We start from the raw sequence: 19,678 nt of genomic DNA on the forward strand, positions 1-19,678 counted from the left end.
ACATTTTACCCTGACACAGTGCAGGCCCAGAAAAAATGAACAGCATAATTGTGATGAATATTTGATGGGTGCTGAGTTTGCTGGGAGCTTAATCCTGGGGAAGGTTTCAACTGGATTATAAAGTAAACAACTATGTTTGCTGAGCTGTTCCTGTTCCTAACAGGACATTCTTATCACCATCATGAGACCAGGAAGAGGATGCACACACAGACAAATACACACCCAGGTCCACTATGCAGCTATTTGCCACTAAACCCTTAATAAAGACACGCTTACTGCCACTATCCAAACAGTACGGCGTGTTCTCAAAAGTTCACTGTGTTAATACCCAACAGATGCGTGTAAATACAGACAGGCAGCAACAAAATGCAAATATGTGAAGCCTCAAATAGATTAAATATTTACATGCCGATAAAAATCATATACTCCATTGATGAACATACTCTTGTACTGCAACAATGACTGAGCAATTTGCACTGCACAAACGGAGGACAAGCAAAATGCATTTTAACTCTAAGAACTAAGTTCAAATATTAGCTCAGTTAATTCACTCAGCTGTTTATTACGTCACTTGTTTCTGTCTACCACTAAGCTGCCTGTTTAAAATACAGACTTGGCGTGCTTAGTTTCTGTCACTTCAAGCAGCGTTCTTCTTGTGTGTGTATCCCTTGACGCCTCACTCACTTCATCAACACAATTAATAACCAAAGAATAATAACATGCACGCATTTGTGCTTCTACAAAAAACACACGCTCGCATCGCATTACATAAGATGCAAACATTTAAACAGTAGACCAATTTAAGAGGCTGTACTCACATCTACAGGCCATGAAAGCTCTCTATGATTTCCATAGATACCATCAACCAAGACTATTACTGACACAATTTACATGCCGTCACGTTAAACACAATCTACACAGACTTCTTGCTTTTGCCCAGAAGCAAGGCCCCCTCTCTGTACGCTGTTATGCACTGTTACCGCTGTACCTTGCTCTTTGTACCAGAGTTCAGTCTGACTTTTCTTCTTCTAATTATCTTTTGAGGAAAACATTTGTCCTGCTTTGTTCCCATCTGCTGTGTTATATATAGATGTCTGTGCCAATGATTGTTATTGTAAAAATAAAAATGAAAGCTTTCCTAGTAGGCTTTGGTGTTTTTTAGAAAATGGAGCTATCTGCCATGTAATCTTTTTGTTATGAAAAACACATTTCTCAAACTCCAACCAATTGTGCCATCTGTCCTGCTGAGAAGTTGGTCAATAAGGTATGTAACAGATGACAAAATGGTAACTGTGGAAAGGTCAGAGAAACATAGGGAAGGACCATCTGGTCCAATCAGGACGAAAAAGACACCCGACTGGGCTTCTGGCCCTGAAACATGAAAAGACCATATTTGCTCTGCGGGCCGTCCAAACACAGTGATCTACAAAGACACTTTACATAACAGCTAGACCTAAATGTAACGCTCAATTCAAATATAAACAGCCATTTCTAGTCTAAATAAGGTCATCTATAATATTGACGAGTGATTTTAAGAGCAAAAGATTCCGTTAGGAACCCTTCGTTTTTTTTAACACAAACAAACGATGGATTGTTTATGTATTATTATCCCTCAACGAATTTAGCAGCAGGCCTTAGCTCTATGGAGCCTTTACAAGCTAAAACTGTTGTAACATCATCTATTTATGACGATAATATGTCAACCTTGTGATTACAGCTCCTTATACTGTCCCCAAGTGACCAAATACATCAGCCAGTTCAGGTTTGAGCTAATGCAATCAAACATAAATCAAAGTTGTTTTAATTATTCATCATACATGAATAGTCTTATAATTAATACATATCGTGGGGTTTGGGGGTCAACACATAGCTATTTTTTTATACAGTCTGGGAAGCTAGAAAGTGAATTTAATTAAATGTATGGATTAAAATAAAACAACATGGCTTGTGGGCCATAATTATGATGAAAGCAATCTAGCCACTGATACTGGTATTGAAGAACTTTGCACAACTTGTACCATTGTGTTATTTTAACTCACAATTAAATGATGTGTGTCGCATCCCTGCACTCCACAGTATGGCTCCCCAAGGGGAAAAGTCAAGAATATATGACGAAATATGAAACATAAATAGTTTTTTTGTCAGATCCAGTAGGGAGTATGGTGATGGCGACAGTATCACTGGAATTCAACGATTTTCTCTGACTCTCCCTCCCCAAAGTACTTCACAACATAAACATAATAATCTTTTCATTTTTTTAAGGGCCAGTGTGTGACGTATATTGTGGTTGTTTACCGGAACTTATACATAGCAGAAATACATCTTAAGTCTCCTGATGTTCAAGAGAGACCTTATAGTTAACAGCTCTTGTACACAGAGGATTATAATCCGCCCTGTATCTCTAAACAGATTCTTAGCCATGTTTACCTCGTTATTTTTGGTTTTATGATCTGTCAATTTACCATTTCAATCTCAAAGTTATAAACAATATACATTCCAACAGCATTATAAGCCACTATTTTCAGCAGAGAAGTTTTGACAACAAGCCTAACACCAAAGACGGACCAACTTAGTATCTGCTAAAGAGAGTTGATGATCTAGCACGATTAAAACACATATTTAGCCCTAGAGGAAAAACTGTCTCTTAAAATGGAGCAAATGTGACATAAAACTCCAAAACATGATCCGAAATAATGGATGCAGGCGATATCGTGCTCACACATTAGCCATTAAGTGGCTCAATAAACCAAACTTCAAGTGGTTTATATTCCATGTCAGGAAAGAATAGATCCAACTTCCCACCGATGCAAGTCCAAATGATGAAAGGACTTGCTTTGAAATACAGACATGAAAAAACCAATATCCCTGTGGTAAAGTGGATTGCAATTACGCTGCGAAGCCAATAACTTGTTTCCCTTAGGATTTCTACGACCAGAGATAAAAAAGCACAAGGAAAGACTTCTCAAGCCAGTTTGCTGATATGTGGGCAGCTTTTAATGAGAAGAACATGGGCAAAAAGGGATTATACAAATTGCGAAAGACTGTGGGAAGATGAACATGACAAGCCTGCAAATGTACTTAAAACTGTTGGGGGGGATATTTTTGCTGTGAGCAGATGGAGATGCATAAGTGGGCCAGACATTGGAAATAAACGCATGTGTGTGTGCGTGTTTGTGTGTTTTCCAGGAACTGCAGGCTATGCCATGCTGAGCTGTGCTGTGCTGAGACGCAGGCTTCTGTTCGAATTAGGTCAGGGCAGGGCTGAAGGGCTGATGGTGCCATAAGCAGGGATGGATTTTCAGGATTGGGTTGGGAATCGTTCCAAGTTGTCATTTATCAGAATAAAGGTTCAACTGTAATTGCTAGAAAGAGTGTCAAAATGAATCTGAAGCTTACTTGATTTGATTTTCCTGTGATTTCTCTTATTATGGTTGATAGCTTTAATGTAACCAAAGAATGTCCAAGCACTGAATCAAACTGAGAGGAGATGAACAGACACATTAGCATGCCAGAAGCCTTACTCATAACTCATATAATGGTCTTATCAGGCGCGCTGATAGCGTTACAAAGACAGACACAGTAAAGTGTTGACCTGCATGTGCAACGAGGTCCAGCACATGAGGACGAGGGTACCGTGTGTGTGTGCCTCCTCCCCTTTAATGAAGGAAAGTCTTAGCACTATCTAATCTTACAGCTTGGAGACAATCAAATGTTTAACAAAAGAGAAGCTTAGCAAAGAAAAGAAAAGTAATTCAGTCCTTTCTAGGAAGGCCAGTGGTGGGCATGTAGGAGACACTTTTAGAAAAACAGAAACTGATTAAGAGGAGTGAAGATGAGTGTAAATGTAATAAAACAGAAATGCTATGGGATGCATTTTAATATTTGAATTATATAAATGATGGGCAGAGAAGAAGAGACGTAAAGAAAAAGAGAAGCCTGGAGAGAGACACAGATGAAAAATAGATGAAGTGGGACAGCTCTCATGCTGGGAGACTCATCCGCCCTGTAAAGGTGGCTGTTTCCTTTTGTCGTTGGACCCACTTGGTTAATACTCATTTTGATGGATTTGATCCTGACACATAAACACTGACACATTTAGGAGCAACACAAATAGTACACGAAAAGTCGATTTGGGCTCAAATTTCCTCAAACCTGATTTACTGTATGGGCTTCTTGCTGTTTATACAACTCAACTAAATGTTGGAATTGCATGAAAAAAGAAAATAAGTAGACAGATGGGTGGGCGGTCAGAGGCTGCTTTGCCTCTTCACTATCTGGAAGATAAGAGAATCAAAGGAATGAAGCAAAAGCACTTGTAAATGAGAAGTCTGGTAAATCTTTGTGCTATCAGGCAACGCTAGCAGTAATATGATGTATAATGTCCTTGGCATGATTGAGAAAGGCAGTTTGTTGTGGATGACTAGTTTGTTTTTACCAATGCTTAAGAATGTGTTTGTAACAATATGCCTTTTCTGGTATAATGCAAAAACCTAAGTTCTAAATGTCCAATGCTCATCCTGTATATAATACGGCTGCCAGATATATTGTATCAGCATCTACGTCGCAATGTGTGCATTTGCATTATTGTCCCATTGCAGGACGTGCAATGTCAAGAAGGGTAAGTCACATCATGTTACAACCTTTTTGCAGCTTGATTCAAAAGGGAAACTTGCACGGTTGTCATTTGCCATTACTAATCTCGTCTCCTAGTGAGTGACATGAGGGCTTAGCATGCACAGAGAACCAACAGCCATTCTGCATTCATTTATTAGACAAACAAAGCATGCCTGGCTTGTTACAATATGTCTCAATGTCCTATTTTTCCAATATCCTGTTACGCCTCGTCTATAACTTTCTTAAATCAAAAGAATCTTCAATTATTAAAAAATATGTAATTTTAGGTTGAAGTAGACCCTAAGTGGTATGTCCTGCAGTGCACACTTATTAATATCAAATCAAATAAATTGAGACGGATAATGAAGTCTCCAGCTGTATCAAACGTTACATTTCTCCTTTTAATATAGTTGCATTAAGTGATTCACTGCGTATGCTCTCACGTCTTGCACCTCGTTTATAAATGGTAACATATATCACCTGGCTCTTTGTGCAGAATATCTCTCTGAATCTCCAGCATATAAGCTTCATAAATACTCAAACCTCTCTGAATTAATAAACTACTACTTTGTCCGTTGAATATTTTACAAGATAGCTCTTAAAAGGAAGATTACACATATGTGGTACATAGAGAATTTGAATTCGTTTTTCATGTCATTAATTTAATTGACTTACATTTGACTTTAGGTTACACTCAAAGCCAATGTGCTTCTGAAAGTGGACACACAATCACTTGCGCATTCAGACACACACACAAACACACACACCCTAATGAGTGTTGAGTTATTGAGCCTCTCCACTCACAACCAGAGAGCCCTCAGCCCGAGTGGTAGACCAGCGTTAAAACCCGTATAATGTAACCAAGAGTCTGAGCGGGCACAAGTAGAGCAAAAGGCTTCTCTTTTAACCCAGCCCACCAAATTATGAATCACTAAAAAACTAAAGTCTGTGTGGATTCTGGGTAAAAGATTAGAAACATCAGCAAACATCTCAAATGACAATATGAAACACTAATGCCAGGGGTATTTCATTATGTGCTTTTATTCACTAAATACGGTTTGAAAAAGGCAATGTGGAAGGTAAGCTCACTCTGAAGTCGTGATGTAGAAAGAATGCCTGAGAAATGTTTTAATGAGCGATCTGTCTGTGAAATAAAAAATAACAGCTTGTGGGCGAGAGGGCTCCTTGCTTTGGTAAAAAAGATGTGTGATGAATGGATGTTATGTGTTCATTTTGAGAGGGAGGGAGAGAGAGACGGGAACACTGGAGCCAAAGGTCATCAAGAAGGAAAAAGCCCACAGGAAGGACAAACGGAACAATTACAAACCAGCAATTACAAACATAGGCGCTCGTGGACATTCAGAAAAGTGCAGAAAAGAACAGACAAGCAACTAAATGTTCCTCCACACACCACTCCTCCCAAATCAATATTGGCCAATGAGATGATGCGAGGGCTGGAGCGACTGGGTCACCGTTCGACATGAGTGACATAAACAGGCGCAGGCCAATCCATCAGTGCAAACGATTTTAGATGATTACATCACGCTCCCTTACCCTCCGCTTCCTCCCATACCCCATGCCTCTCTTTGTGATATATTGTGGTCTGTATGCTGGGAATGTCCCCCTCATTGCACTCAGCATTCATTTGAAAGACAGAAAGAAATGATTTATCAATAGAAAAATCGCAAAAGCTGGCAGCTGAGTGTGGGAACTTTCAAATAGTATAAATCTCTTTATAATAATGTTTTCTACACTATATCCACATCACAGGACATGAAGATTGAGAATATTATTTACTCCTAATGACGACATCTGACATGGACCTGTCAGCTGGTTGTTTGAGATGGAAATATAAGTATAAACGGAGTTGCAGCAAAAACAACAAAATATATCAATATTCATTTTCAAAATACGTGACCTGTGAGTCCATAAGCTGTCAGGTTTGAAGGATGATGTACTGAACAACAGACTGTATGCTGAAGGGTGCTGGGTTAGTCAATATTTTAAATAAAGCCAAGCGGAGCGCCGGGAAGCCAAGGGGATTCAACTTTTATTTGCCCTTGAGGGGCAATTGCTTTTAGTGGCGAGACATAGGTAAGATGATAAAAATAGAAAAAGCTTACATATGAATATAGATTTAAACCTTGCAAGCAAGTGTGTGTGTGTGTGTGTGTGTGTGTGTGTGTGTGTGTGTGTGTGTGTGTGTGTGTGTGTGTGTGTGTGTGTGTGTGTGTGTGTGTGTGTGTGTGTGTGTGTGTGTGTGTGTATGACACAGTATAAAAGGTGAATAACTGTAATTATACTAGCAAATAGCAGCTTTTCAGTGTTATCCATTTAACTGTTGAGTAGATTGTAATTTGACTGTATACTATTGGTGATGATAACTCTGAGGAGGAGGATTGTTTCGGCCTTACGTGTCCTGATCCCTTTACAATACCAGCTTTAACTTAAGCTGTTAATCAGGAACACAGTGTGGGACCAGGAAGCATTCAGAGACCAGGTGACTGGGAGGGCGAGCCAAAACGGAGCTGGATTTGTGACAGCTGGGATGTGGTGTTGGGCTTGGCTGGACAGAGATAGGCAAACAGAAAGGGATACAGAGTTGGGAGGGGTAGATAAACATTAAGTAACAAATGAGAAAAGAAAGAGGATTTGAGTGGATTGCAGTGACTGTGTCTGCATTATTAATTCCCTTCTGTTTTGATTAAACAACATGTGGCAGCAGCTGGAGGTTCAGAGTACATCCCAGTGCCGTCTGTTTTAAAGTCCCTGTATCCTTCAACTTGTGTCACAAAGGTCAGACATTTGTAAGAAATAATCAAATGTAATAACTATTTATTTGTGTATATTTCAAATGTAATTTTTACATATCAACATAGATACAAGATAATCAATCAGTCAATAAATATATCTTTCAGGTAGAAGACAGTTTAAATATAATATACATTATTATATATGGATTCATTGATTGGCTAAACAGTTTTTTTGTATTTTTTTTTACATACAAATGTTTGAAACAGCATCACGTTTGGTTTAGTGATTTAGAGGTGATTTGTAGCACCTATGAAAAATCTCCACCAGGATCCAAATATCAGTGAGGCAGACTCCAGACACATAAACACATTTATAGAGAAGTGACTGCATGTGTGTCCTTTTTCTGTGTTTTAAAGAGAGAGCCAGTTCATCTCTTGCACAATGCACACATATGCACCCGTTGGAGGATTATTAATAGCAAATCAAAAACTTTGTTTCCATAGTGACTGTTTGAGTCCATTATGGAAAGTGTCTCCTGTTGTTACCAAGACAACAATCCAGCAAGAGCAAATGAATGTGGCGCACAGCTGAGTGATGCGGTGAGCCGGTGATCTCTCCATAAACAAGCTGAGCGCAAAACTGGGAGCAGGTGGACGACTGGAGACTTTGTATGTATTCAGCCATCAGTGGTGCTTATAAGGCCTCTTCTAGTGGGCATGATATATGTACACGTTATCAATGCACATAGGGTGCTAGCAAAGTCATCTAAACATTTGATAATCCAGAGTTTTCTTTTGTACTAACTAACCCAAACTGGGAAGATCCTTTTTCTGAGTTAGCTCTGTGTGAACTACATAGATGCTTTTAGGAGGATGTGTTGTATTATAGTGCTCAAGCGTTTGAACAACACATTGAAATATATTTTTCCAGTTGTCTGTCACAATTGAGGGGCCATTAATTTTCCTAGTTGAGAATTTTTTTTTTAGATTATTCCAACACCACATGATTCATGATTACCCTATCTTAACCTGTTAACCAAGGTGAAACATAATACGAGTGTTTCCGCGCCACGACTCGGATCTGCTCCAACATCTTATAGTCCCATGTTACAACATTCCACCGATGTTCATGAGAACCAAGACAGAAATGTTCAAATGTTCCTGCTACAGATCACCAGACAGAGAGGAACATTGTCATTGGTGTGCACATTTCGATAGTTATTGCACATTTCACATCAAATTATTTGGCTTTCATAGCTCTTTTTGTTGGGTGGGATTTTGTCTTGGAGTGTTACAGACAGAATGTATGGCGAGCTTCTTTGTCATATTTTTGTAGCAAGGTTTACAACTGTGGTTCAGCTTCAGTCCTTCTCGTGGGATTCTTACAATAAATGTTTTTCCCTCTGTGCATCATGTGATTAAATAGGATAAGACTGGCTTTAATAAACCAACAAAACACACTTAACTTCAATCCAGGATTCAGTCTGTGTTCACAGAACTTAATCCTGGACTAACAAGGATATCGGTGTATGCACTGTGAAGGAAGGGTGCATAGAATGAGACACCTTGGATAAACATCCTGTCTTGTGACACTCAGCACCCCATGACTGATGAGCGATAATTCAAAGTGCAGTAGCATTAAAAGCTACACTTTCACTCCCAAAGCAATTTGTTATTTGAGAGCAAATTAAGGTTTTGGTTTCTGGAAGCTAAGCAAACCCTTCACTGTGGAATGGATAGCAGGACTATTTAGACAGGGGGACCAAGTCAACTCCATGAGGGCGCAAGAAAGAGTCCTGTCCTGCAAATCGAATATTGGTGCAAGTGCCAAATCTGGGTTTGGACAAGTGTACTGTATAGCTACAAGAATTATGTTCTGGCTCACTTGCATACATATAGAATATAATGCCATATAAGTCCGGATCAAGAGATTCGGCAAACAAGTTTTAAGCTTTAAAAATTATACTCAGTAGGCACTTTAAAGGTGGGGTAGGTCATTTTGGAGAAACCAGCTCAAGTGCGCTAGAATTTGAAAATACACAGCCGGAATAAAATCTGCTACTTCCTTACAGAGCCCCTCGTCCAACACACACGAACGCGCACATGACCAATGAGGGCACGAGATAAGTTTGTGCACAGATGGAAGACTGACAGGCAGGTAGGCCATCCTGTTATTTGAGCCGGGCCGGCTAAAATGATTGGTCGTGGTTTTTACAGCGCTACGGCTTCCACAGATGACATTTTTTAATGGATTTTTTGTCAAAGCACTTCAGATATTCATTACTATCGGGATGTTAAGAGCATTCCTTGGAAAATAACAAAAAGTGTATCTCGAGCCGGTTTCTCAAACTTACCTACCCCACCTTTAAAGTAAGAAAAGCAACACAGCAAAGACATAACCAGTGTGCGAAAAAGTACACGTCCCACCGTCCGGGACGTGTTATTTACAATATCGGACAAGTAGATATTTCAATTGACTTGTCCGGCGGACAAGTGACGTTTTTCGCCCTGATTTATTGATAAATTCAGTTTACAGAAGGCAGAACTCATTCGCAAATTGTCAGTGTCCGCCATTGTTTGTTTAGAAATGTTAGTTTCGGTTCTGCTTGTCGATTCCTAAGGGAATGCATCTCGCCGCTTTCTGTACAGTTAGGGCGGGGCGGGGCAGCGCTGGAAGTGTAGCACAGTGGCAGGGTTGGGAAGCAAAACTCTGTTCCGAGTAGGAACAAATAACAATTGTCCGGTACCGGGATTAATAAGAGTTGTGGGGACAGGAGGCGAGGCCGAGCCCCGCGGACCACAGCTCTCTCTCTCTCTATTCTCCGGATCAGCTGTTCGCTGCATGGTGCAGCTCAGCGTCTCTCTCTCTTTCTACACACAGCGGATCCGCTGCCCGTTTAACAGCCTCATCTTTTTCAAACTTTCTTATGTTCTTTCTCTAATACGTAATGAAGGTTATTAAGCGTTTTAGCTCCTGTGTTGTTAATATTGACCGCCATTTCCTTTATGAAGTGAAGCAGCCTCCCTGTGTCCTCGCGCTGTCCTCACATCCCCGGACCCCCAGACTCGGAGGAGCACAGGGATGTCAGTATTGTTTATGAAGCAGGGTATAGAAAGTACATTATTGAAATGAAAATACTATTTATTTACTTTTACAAACAGTGAGCAGCTGGGCAGCTGCAGCATGTAATACACATGCGTAAGGACATGTGTAAGCGTGCAAGCGTCTTTGAGTTGTAGAAAAGCGCTTGGCCTTATTATTAGGCTACTAATAAGTAGCCTAATAATTAATTATTACTTATTATTATAAGCTATTATTATTAGCCTATTATCATTATATTTAAGGCCTAGCGCTTTTCTACATAGGCAGGTATCAGGCAGGTTGCAGTGTAACATCAGAGGAGACTGGGCCAATTGTACATTCTCAAACTGCACCACTTAGAACTAACTAAATAATGAAGAGATTATTTTTATATAATTGTATTCAATAACCATAAGAAATTAAACAGTATGAAGTGATTTGTAAATAGGAATACAGATTTGACTTAATGTTTTCATAAATATATTTTTCTCCCACTTTATCATGGGACTTATTTTTACCCTCTCAAAGAACCGAAAATAACCAGAATCGAAAAGCAGAACCGGAATCGTTCGAATCCAAACGATACCCAACCCTATGTGTGAAAATGTAAAATACGATGGCGAAGAAGAAGATTCCAGTGGCCCCAATTTTTGTCCATTCTGGACAAGTGAAAAATGTATTCGGACAAGTAAATTGCCAAACTCACTTGTCCATGGACAAGTACTCTCTAAAAACTTTTTCTCACACTGTAACCCAAACGTGTATACGGTATAACACTCATGTCAAATACTGCTGAAGTGGAATTGAACCTGCCAGTGTCTTACATCAAGGCATTGTCTGTTAAAATGGGAAAAATAATGAGATAAGGCTCTAGACATTGCATATTTAATTTAAAACGTATTTTTAGCATCATAAAAATGGACCCATACCTGAAGTAAAAAAAAAAGATTATACAAAGACCTTGTTTTTGGCTCTACTGTTGAACAAACCTGGAGCATGACTCATCCCAGCTAGAAGTTAAAGCTTGAACTGATGTCAAGGAAAACTCATAAGTGAGAATGTCTGTATATTTCCACATGTAGATGCCACTCTGGCATTACAAATTATTTTCGTTTTTGTGAAGTTTAGCTTTAGTAGATCTTTGTAGTCATGTCTTTAGAAGGATCCTTGAGAGTTACCACTGTATTAAGTACACAAGTACAATTTAATGTCTCCTTCAATAACTGCTATCTATTAAGGGCCGGTTTCCTTGACACAGTGTCAGAGGTGTTGACTCAACTCTATGGTAATTTATGGGATTGTATATTTAGTGGTGCCGTATAACTGTGTACTGCCTTCCTTAAGAGGTGATACTAATGTTCTGTCTACAATCATTTACATGCAGGGAGGAGAATATCAGCCGCTCAACGTAATGTTTTGTCATGGTTTGTCGACATTGTTTTGGAGAGGTTAATCAACAGGGTTTTTTTTATGACGCAGTGTAAACAAAGGTGTGGCATTATAATCTTCACAGATATACATTGCAGTGTTCTTATATTACTGAAAATCTACTACAGGGCTACTATATTCATTTACTTTAGACTAAATACATCATGAAAACTATCCTTTGGATTTGAAAAAGAGTGTTCCCACAGGATCTGTCATGGTGCTCATCACAAAATGCATTCACTGTATTAATGTGTATTAAATGCGCAAAGAGAGTGCCTTTCTTGCTGTAAATATTTTTTTTTTAACTGTTATAGAGCTTTTGACATAGCTGTTTGTGTTAATATAGGAACTAGAGGTCAAACTCTGTGTCACTACACTTACAGAGCCATGAGAAGAACAGCGTTGTTGCTACTGCTGGCTATGCCCTGACACAGTTACCACATATGTGCTGCTTGCTCCACATCAGGTTCCCATCATTAGAGCCCCTTTTCTCTAATTAAGCACCGAGCTGTTTTTCTCTAGGGACAGCCCAGCATAAATATACTTTGAACCGTAACTCGTTTACAAACTACAGAAGCTTGTAAGCAGGCTAAACTGTAATATATTCAGGTATAACACACAGTAAGATTACACTTGCGGCATAGTGGGGACACACACATTCCTATATTTACTTCATAGTAGGGACAGAAACACAGACAGTTATACTTGCATTATAGTTTATAAAATTCAAAGTGTTGGGAGAAGTCAGACAAAAGCAAATGTTCTGTCTTTTGTCGATCTGGCTTACAAATGAGCATTGAATGCATCGTTACTCTGCGCAATGTTTCCCAGAGTGTGAAAGAGACATCATACTATGCTGAAAACACAAGGAGTTGTTTTGCCCCTGGCACTGACACACTTACGTTCCCAGGATCTCTTTGAAGTCATACTGATCCTTCACATCTGTGGTCTTCTTTTTCCAGGCATGGCAATCGTCACCCAGTGGCATCTTCTTGTTGTTACGGTCCGAAACAATGCTAGTGAAGAGAAAAGGAGAAGAGGAAAAGCTCATTAACACCAAAAGTTGAACTGTTTCTCCCCGCTTCCTGCATGAAAAACAAAACTGTGCTGATACTGCAGCTCACTATTCTTAAATGGTTGATTTTATTGAAGTTCCTATAATTGTTTTGGGGGATTTTTCATACAACTTGGATTACTGACATCAGCAGATTTCTTACCATTTTTGACTGTGATGATGCAATACATGATAACATGTTGGAAAACACTGACATATGATATGACCTGTGCATATTCAGACATAAAGGCGATTCAAAGTACTTTACATTAACCATTTGTAAAAAAAGAAGCAGGTCCAATTTCTGTTTAACATTGTTATGTTGTTGTGTAGCAGGCATTTCACTTTATGGTATCAATGGCAGGTGTGTTGGAGGAGAGTACTTCCCTCAGCATAGTGTCGCACAATGAACAGAAGTAACGCACCCATTGTTCAGCACAATTGAATGTCATGATGCCATAAAGATAAAAAAAAATAAAACAGGTTCAGGCCAGGATCTGGTCTAAACTTGCTAGTTGTAATCGTATCAGCTAACAAACAAACAAATCATTACAAAAGGTAACAGTCTGATAACATCTACACCGTTGCATGGGTCCGAGGTGACATTAAGAATGTGGTAAATTCTGTTTCCTGTCTAAAAAACACACCGAACGTATCGTATGACACTGGATACAGACCAACACAGGCACAGGCTGCATTAAATCTATTACTACAGAATTGCTTGTCAGAGGTTAACACTCAGTCATTGTTGTCTTGCAACTCATGACACTTTAGGGTGGTTTGGGTTTCAGGATAATTCAAAGTGGTTCCTGCAATGTTTGCAGCATGGCAGAGTGAAGAAGAGCTGCTGTGAATGTATAAGATTGTTTTGTTTTTCTGGCCAAGTATCTTTATGACCTCTCCAGCTTACAGTGGAATTTATGGCAGAGAGGGTAAAAGTCATGGTCAATATCTACTGGTTAGTGAGTCAGTTCAAAAATATAGTGATCCATTTTACACCACATGGTAATCAGCTGCATAAAACCCTGTGTAATAACTTTATTGTCAAACGTTTAATGACAATCACCGAACTGTGTGTCTGTCAGAAGATTCCCACACACACTGTTGTATAAGAGACAAGCTTATCTGAATATAACATGTCAGCTAATCTGTAATTTGTGTGAATTTACTGAGCTTGTATAATGCTCAAGCTTAGGTGAGGGGATGTGTAAAGCATAAAAACACCTTTAAAAGTAATAAAAAAACAAAGGATGTTAATTATTTTTGTCTCCCTTGCTCATGTTTTTCAGAGGAAGTTAACATTCAGATGTTTGTCCTCATGACATTCTCTGCTGTCACAGCTATCATCATCTAAACCCAGAAAGTGCCTTTAACTGGAGGCCTGAAGGACTAAAATAGCTCTGTTCATATCAGCGCGCCTCTCTCCTCCTCTGCTCCTGCTGCCTGCCTGGCAACTTCACAGTCTGTCTACATGAGATGATGTAACGTATTGTTCTCAACTGTACAAGAGCCATTTTGTTAAAGACATTATAATAATCATTTTCCTATTATTTCTGAGTCGAATCATTAAAATGCTGAATTGTGTTTCTGACTGGCACTGGGCTGCTGTTATCTCAGAATAAATGTTAACAGGACAGGACCTATGCTAGCTGCAGACACTGATTGCTGTGTGCGCGCACACACACACACACACACACACACACACACACACACACACACACACACACACACACACACACACACACACACACACACACACACACACACACACACACACACACACACACACACACACACACACACACACACACACACACACACACACACACACACACACACACACACACACACACACACACACACACACACACACCAGCACACACTCGCGCCTTCACTAATGTCAGAAGTCAGCTTCATACGTGTCGTCATGGAAACCCAAAGCAGCTGTATCTGAGAGTCGACATTGCGTTAGAAGCTTAGGTGGAATTCATTCTGGACACTTTAATGGCTATATGCTGTTGATTCATTACCAAAAACCACAAGAGCGTCCATGTTTTGTTATTGGATATGAATAAGGACAGCATATCTCACACAAAAAGTAATGACAATGATATAACCTGATCAGGTATATAGACAGCATCAGTCAGTGTAACCAAAGGTTTCAGGAACAAACTGCACAAAGGATTACATTTCAAATTGTTATCATTCATCATTTCCTCTACCGCATTTTGCATGCCATTTGAAGCAACTTAAGTAAAAGGAAGTATTTCCAAACATGGCATGGTAAAGCAGCATGCAATGTGCTTAGAGGAAGCAGTAAGAGGAAGCCCAGTCAAATGTCTGGTAAATGTTTGCTGGTAAATCTGCACCTTTAAAGCCTCTCTGTTACTGGAAGGTAATAACTACTGTAGGGCACAAACAAACAATACATAGCAGACTGTAACTCTAGTCCTCAGTACGTCTTCAACTTGACACCAGTCTCTTTCTTCAGAATTGAGGATCCATTACCAAGCATGATTTTTTTGTCGTCTCACTTTGCTCATACGGAGATTCAGAGAGATGTATGTTAATGAATTCACTGATATTGAACATCAAAGTCATTTTAACATCATCGCGTTTTAAAATCTATAAATGCATCTGAACTTTGATCGGTACTGGTTGTGCTCATTTCAGAAATCGACCAGAATTTACAGACACACACACCTCAATATTCTTCAAAACACACTTGGATTTCACTTCAATGGCGCAAACATCCACATATGTTTAACTTTATATTACATTTCATACAACACATGTCAAAGCAATTGGGGTTCAAGAGACAATGTTCAGCAAGTAGGGTCTGCTTTTCAAACAGGCAAAAGATATTGAGTAAGGTTCAAGTTACTGACACGCAGGGGCAGATAGGGGCAAGTTTAAAAAATGTGGGAGAGTAGAGGAGAGAGACACATGCAGGTATCGCATGAACAAGGCCAAAAACAGCCAAATCATGTCTACTGATGACATGACTTTTGGCCAACGGGTGAAGATGAGCTGCTCAAAACCCACGAAGCAAAAGGATTGAAAAGGCTGGAGGAGATGCATGATATTCAAATCACAAACCCTGACTAGTATGTAACATGCAGCATTCATTCTTTTCACAAAGGTTTACACAGAAGATAGTCGCAGTACTCACTGGTTTCCCATTCCTGTGATGTGCAGAAGACAGAAGAAAGACACACACACACACGACCACAGTTAAAGGTGACGAAACGACATGTGGTAACTGTGTTGTGTGAAATTGTATTTTCAATGGTGTGAATACTTTTAGCAACACTACTACACACACGAAGGACCTAGAACATACTAACAGACAAAGTTAGAGTTCTGATACTAAAACTAGATGTCTAAAAGCTAACTTAAAGCAACTGCTCTTGAACACATCACTTGTTTTGTGTGAACTGGATGGCTCCAGGCTCAGCGGAAGACGACCAAGACTTGTCATGTTAACGGACTGCTTTCCTTGTAGAGCAGATGCACTACACTGAAAGCCTAATAGGTCTAGTTTGTGTAATGATTTTAAACGTGGTTACTTATTTCAGAGCTTTATCAGGGTATGCGCATACCTACGTCTCAAATATTGCAATGCTTTCAGAGCTGCAGAGGCACTACCCTCATTATCAATCTGAATACTGCCCTGAGGAGAAAAGCTGAGCATTCTCCTCACACCTGGCTGGGCAGGTTTTGGATCAGATTCCATAGAGTATAATGCATTTTTTGAAGGACAGTAATAGTATTTTCTAAATCCCAGAAGTTTTATGTTTTCCCATAATGGCTTTATTCTCTCTTTGCAAAGAAGGAAATAAACACATCAACCGAAGTGAAATGCATGCAGCTGGAGCCAGCACAACAAAACTCCATTCACACACTTAGTACAAAAAATACAAATGATTCATTGTTTCAAATGGTTGAACTGATAAAGATAAGAGGTATCTGTAGTGGTGGGCGAGTGTATTTTCTGTAGGCCAGTGTTTAAACAAAGAGATAGCAGTGGGGAGATAGTTCCGGATTGCCTGTTTAATAACTTGTACCCTTCATTATTATCTATTGATTACCTATATATTCTGCTCTGCGTGTCCCTCGATCCATCAACCCTATTCATCCACTGGCTCAGTGACAAACACAGAGATATTGACTAACAGCAGTCTGTAAATCTTCTTAAAAAGTGACCTTTTTAAGTGATAGCAGACTTATTCCATAAGAGATTAGAATGTGTTTTGTGTATGAAAGAGAGATGAAAGAGAGAAACAAAAAGAGGGAAAACGAAATTAGAAATGAGTGAGGGGGTAAAAATACACATCCTGTCATGTTGACTGAGAAATCCTGCATGCTATTTTTAAGGTGAAGAATGATATGAATAATAATAATAATAATAATAATAACACCATCGCTGTTTATATGTGGTCAAACCATATTATAGAAAAAAATCTTGACCTTATAAGTTTACAATAATTCAGAAAGCAGTGAAGTTATGCTGGTTGCATGGAAGAAGACAGGTGTCACTTCAGTCCCTCATACAGTCCATTATCTTGCACACTGCAGCTTCAGTTACACAGGTCCTCTGCATGTGAGTGACAGTATACAAAACGAGACTGACAGTAAACTTCAGCAGCCTCCACTGAAATATAGTTTTAAAGTCAACAAACCCCTGTCAGAGAGTTGTAAAACGTTCCTATAAACGCAAATGAGTGCATGTTAAGCGCTTGTTAAGGTTAGCTAGTGATAAATGCTGCCAGAAAACGAGCTGCCAAAAAAAAAACGGGCAAATATCCACGCTCTAACATCCGTCTAGTCTTTGAGAGTAAGAGTTAAAAGTTTGTGTCATGACAGTGCAGCAGCAGTCCTTCCTACCTGAAATGTAACGGGGAGTAATGTCCAGCAGCCGTGTGTCCTTCCGTCTGTCCGTCTCTACAACTCGGAGCGCTCTCTCGCGGAATCTGTACTAACCTCACCAGCAGCGCTCCTCCTGACGTCACCTCAGGGCAGGCCGGCCCACCGACCAATCAGAGCCCGAGCTGTAAACACAGGTAAACATTTTTGCCACGCTATTGGCCACCTCTTCGTGACACCCTGGCTACACTTATAACAGGAGGTGAGTGTGTCGGTGAGCAGCCGACACACGTTTTTATCTGGTGGCCCTATATGCTGAAAACCAAGCAGTTGGAAGAAGTAGCCTACTCAGATCTGAATTCTACTTAAGTAGAAATATATATACCAAAGTGTAGGAATACTCTGTTACAATTAAAAGTACTGCAATCAAAATGTTACTCAAATAAAAGTATTGAAGTATTGGCATCTAAATATATTTAAAGTACCAAAAGTACTCATGCAGATTGGCCCATTTCACAATCATATATATTTTATGTTTTGATTATAATTATTGATGTGTTTATCACATTTATACCTCAAGATTGTACTTAAGTACAGTACTTGAGTAAATGTACTTACTTACTTTACACCACTGAGACTATGGCATTCAAGCTACCAACAAAGATGTATTAATACAACAATATTACTCTGTAAATAATAAGCCAACTGTACAGTATGTTGGTACTCCGGCCCTCATTACATATTGAATCTCAATCATCTGGATTGGTAGACTTTATCATCTATCCCATTTCAGCATTTTTGCATTTGTACTTTTGTTATTATATTGATGAAAATCGATGGAAGTTGCTAAATTATTTGTGTTCATAGAAAAGTATTGGTATGAGTATTCACAGTGAAAATGAAAATGGCTTTGCAGATGCAGGGATTATCTCTAAAACTCTGGATCACATGATCATCTATTTAATATAGACCTGATCCAGAGTTAAAGGTCACACACAATGACAAAGACCAAGGCTACAAAACTGGTTCACATAACTAATATAAGCCTTTTAGGCTGATGGTAGAGTTTGTGGTAGCAGCACACTTCTGACCACAAGTACTGTTTTAGGCTCATTGATTTGATCTTCTTTTTCAATAATATTTTTCAATATTTGTAAACATTTTTAAATATTTTGTCTTGTCCTAACGGACCTTGTCCATTTATCCTGCAAGGTGCGAGCTGACTTTTTTATAGTGAATTTGTGCAGATTGTCTCAGATTGAGTTGTTCTTGTGCTCCATCTGGTGGATAGTGGGCCACAAACAGGCAAGGTCAAGAATATTACAAGTCTGCAGAAACAATCTGCAATAGTTATAGTGTATAAAAAATGTTCTCTCTGACATATAATGTCAGAAAAAGTACAGGTGTAATAAGTAACTCTAATGAATGAAAGTTACATCTGATTTCATGTAGGCCTATCTACATGTATGTGTCAAGGGATAACGGTATGCACACCATTCTTTGCAAAGAGCAAGAACTTAATTATTGGGCCTATCAAAAACAAGCGGGGCACCATATACACAGGGTTATCACACTGTGATAAAGAGCTAGGCCTCTTCACCTCTAACTTTCACTCTTAAAAAACTACAATTTGGCATTACCTTTCATTTCCTAGCTAAGGCATTTCTAAGGAATGGCTTCTGTTAAGGATACTGCCAATACCTTATTCGTTGCATATCAGTAGCTAATTCTGTAGGTTATTGGCTTGGTAACCCCCAAATTATTTAAATATTTTTACAAAAAGTCAATCCGAACTTTGTTTTTGTAAATAAAATTAAAATGCTACTTGATGCAACAATATTATCTAGAAATATCACATGATATATAAATATGCAGTCAAAG

The 19,678-nt window shown here is 39.2% G+C and overlaps 1 protein-coding gene across 4 annotated transcripts in view; it reads right to left on the bottom strand.

Moving 5' to 3' along the window:
- camk1b (calcium/calmodulin-dependent protein kinase Ib) overlaps positions 1-17,976 on the bottom strand; it is a 33,596-nt gene extending 15,620 nt beyond the window's left edge. Inside the window, exons 1-3 of one of the 4 annotated variants that reach the window (XM_079681287.1) lie at positions 17,819-17,904; positions 16,104-16,116; positions 12,780-12,893 (exon numbers count right to left, since the gene is read on the bottom strand). In XM_079681287.1, coding sequence (XP_079537413.1) covers positions 12,780-12,893; positions 16,104-16,114 — 125 coding nt within the window. In that variant the 5' untranslated portion in view covers positions 16,115-16,116; positions 17,819-17,904. Of the gene's footprint in view, positions 1-12,779; positions 12,894-15,048; positions 15,087-16,103; positions 16,117-17,022; positions 17,072-17,818 lie in introns of those variants that run through there. The other 3 variants (XM_079681285.1, XM_079681288.1, XM_079681286.1) reach the window with 3 other exon arrangements.
- Positions 17,977-19,678: the final 1,702 nt, after the last annotated feature.

Source organism: Notothenia rossii (genome assembly GCF_949606895.1).
Source record: "Notothenia rossii genome assembly, chromosome: 5".
In the NCBI taxonomy this organism is placed as follows: Eukaryota; Metazoa; Chordata; class Actinopteri; order Perciformes; family Nototheniidae; genus Notothenia; species Notothenia rossii.